The 838-nt window shown below is 61.6% G+C and overlaps 1 protein-coding gene across 1 annotated transcript in view; it reads right to left on the bottom strand.

Annotated features, from left to right (window-relative positions):
• Nucleotides 1–360: 360 nt before the first annotated feature.
• Nucleotides 361–838, bottom strand: part of FOXA2 (forkhead box A2) — a 34,084-nt gene continuing 33,606 nt past the window's right edge. Inside the window, 2 exon segments of the mRNA XM_009886053.1 lie at nt 361–677; nt 680–835. Coding sequence (XP_009884355.1) covers nt 361–677; nt 680–835 — 473 coding nt within the window.

The following is an 838-nucleotide window of genomic DNA, read 5'->3' on the forward strand; positions in this document are numbered from 1 at the left end:
CCCCCCCCTCTCCCCGTCCTCTCACCCCCCAACCCGTCCCTCCCCACCAAAACAAACCACCCCACAAAGCAAACCAAGGGAATCGCAGCCCCCCCTGGGCACTGGTGGCTTTGGGCCGGGGAGGGGGGGGATGACCAACACGCTTTCCCTTGGCGCAGGCCGAGATGCTTGCGAGACACACGGCTGCTGTTTCCCAAAAGGATGCAAACATCTGGAGCCAACGGAAAAAAAAATATATATATATATATGTATATGTACCGTGCTCAACAGTGTTCATAGTCCATCGCTCTGCTAGGGGGCTGCCCAGGGGTACGGGGGGGCTTCCCCCCCTCACCAGGGAAGGTTCTCCCCTCTCCCCTTTTAGGAAGAGTTCATGATGGGCCGGGAATACACACCTTGGTAGTAAGAAGTCTCTCCGGCTAAAGGGGAGGACTCTAAGCCGTTTTTGTTCGTTACGGGCCCCATGGCCAGGCTGCCAGGCATGGGCGAGGCGTAGCCTGAGTAGTGCATCACCTGCTCGTAGGCCTTCAGGTCCATTTTGTGGTGGTGGTGGTGGTGGTGGTGAGGGTGGTGGTGCTGCTGCTCGGAGGAGGACATCAGGTTGTTGATGGAGAAGGGATGGTTGAAGGCGTAGTGGTGCTCGGGCTTGAGGTGGGCGTCGTGGGGCAGGCCGGCGGGGCCAGGAGGTGCTGTGGCGGTGAGGCCGCCGGCTCCCCGGGGCTCAGCCCTGGTGTGCCCTTTAAGTCAGCCAGGGCACGCTTGTGGTCCTGGCAAGGCGAGGCGCTGGCCGGGGACTCGGTGCCAGCTGAGCCCTCAGAGCCCCCCGAGGAGCTGCCTT

Source organism: Charadrius vociferus, unplaced genomic scaffold, assembly GCF_000708025.1.
Source record: "Charadrius vociferus isolate BGI_N301 unplaced genomic scaffold, ASM70802v2 scaffold455, whole genome shotgun sequence".
NCBI lineage: Eukaryota > Metazoa > Chordata > Aves > Charadriiformes > Charadriidae > Charadrius > Charadrius vociferus.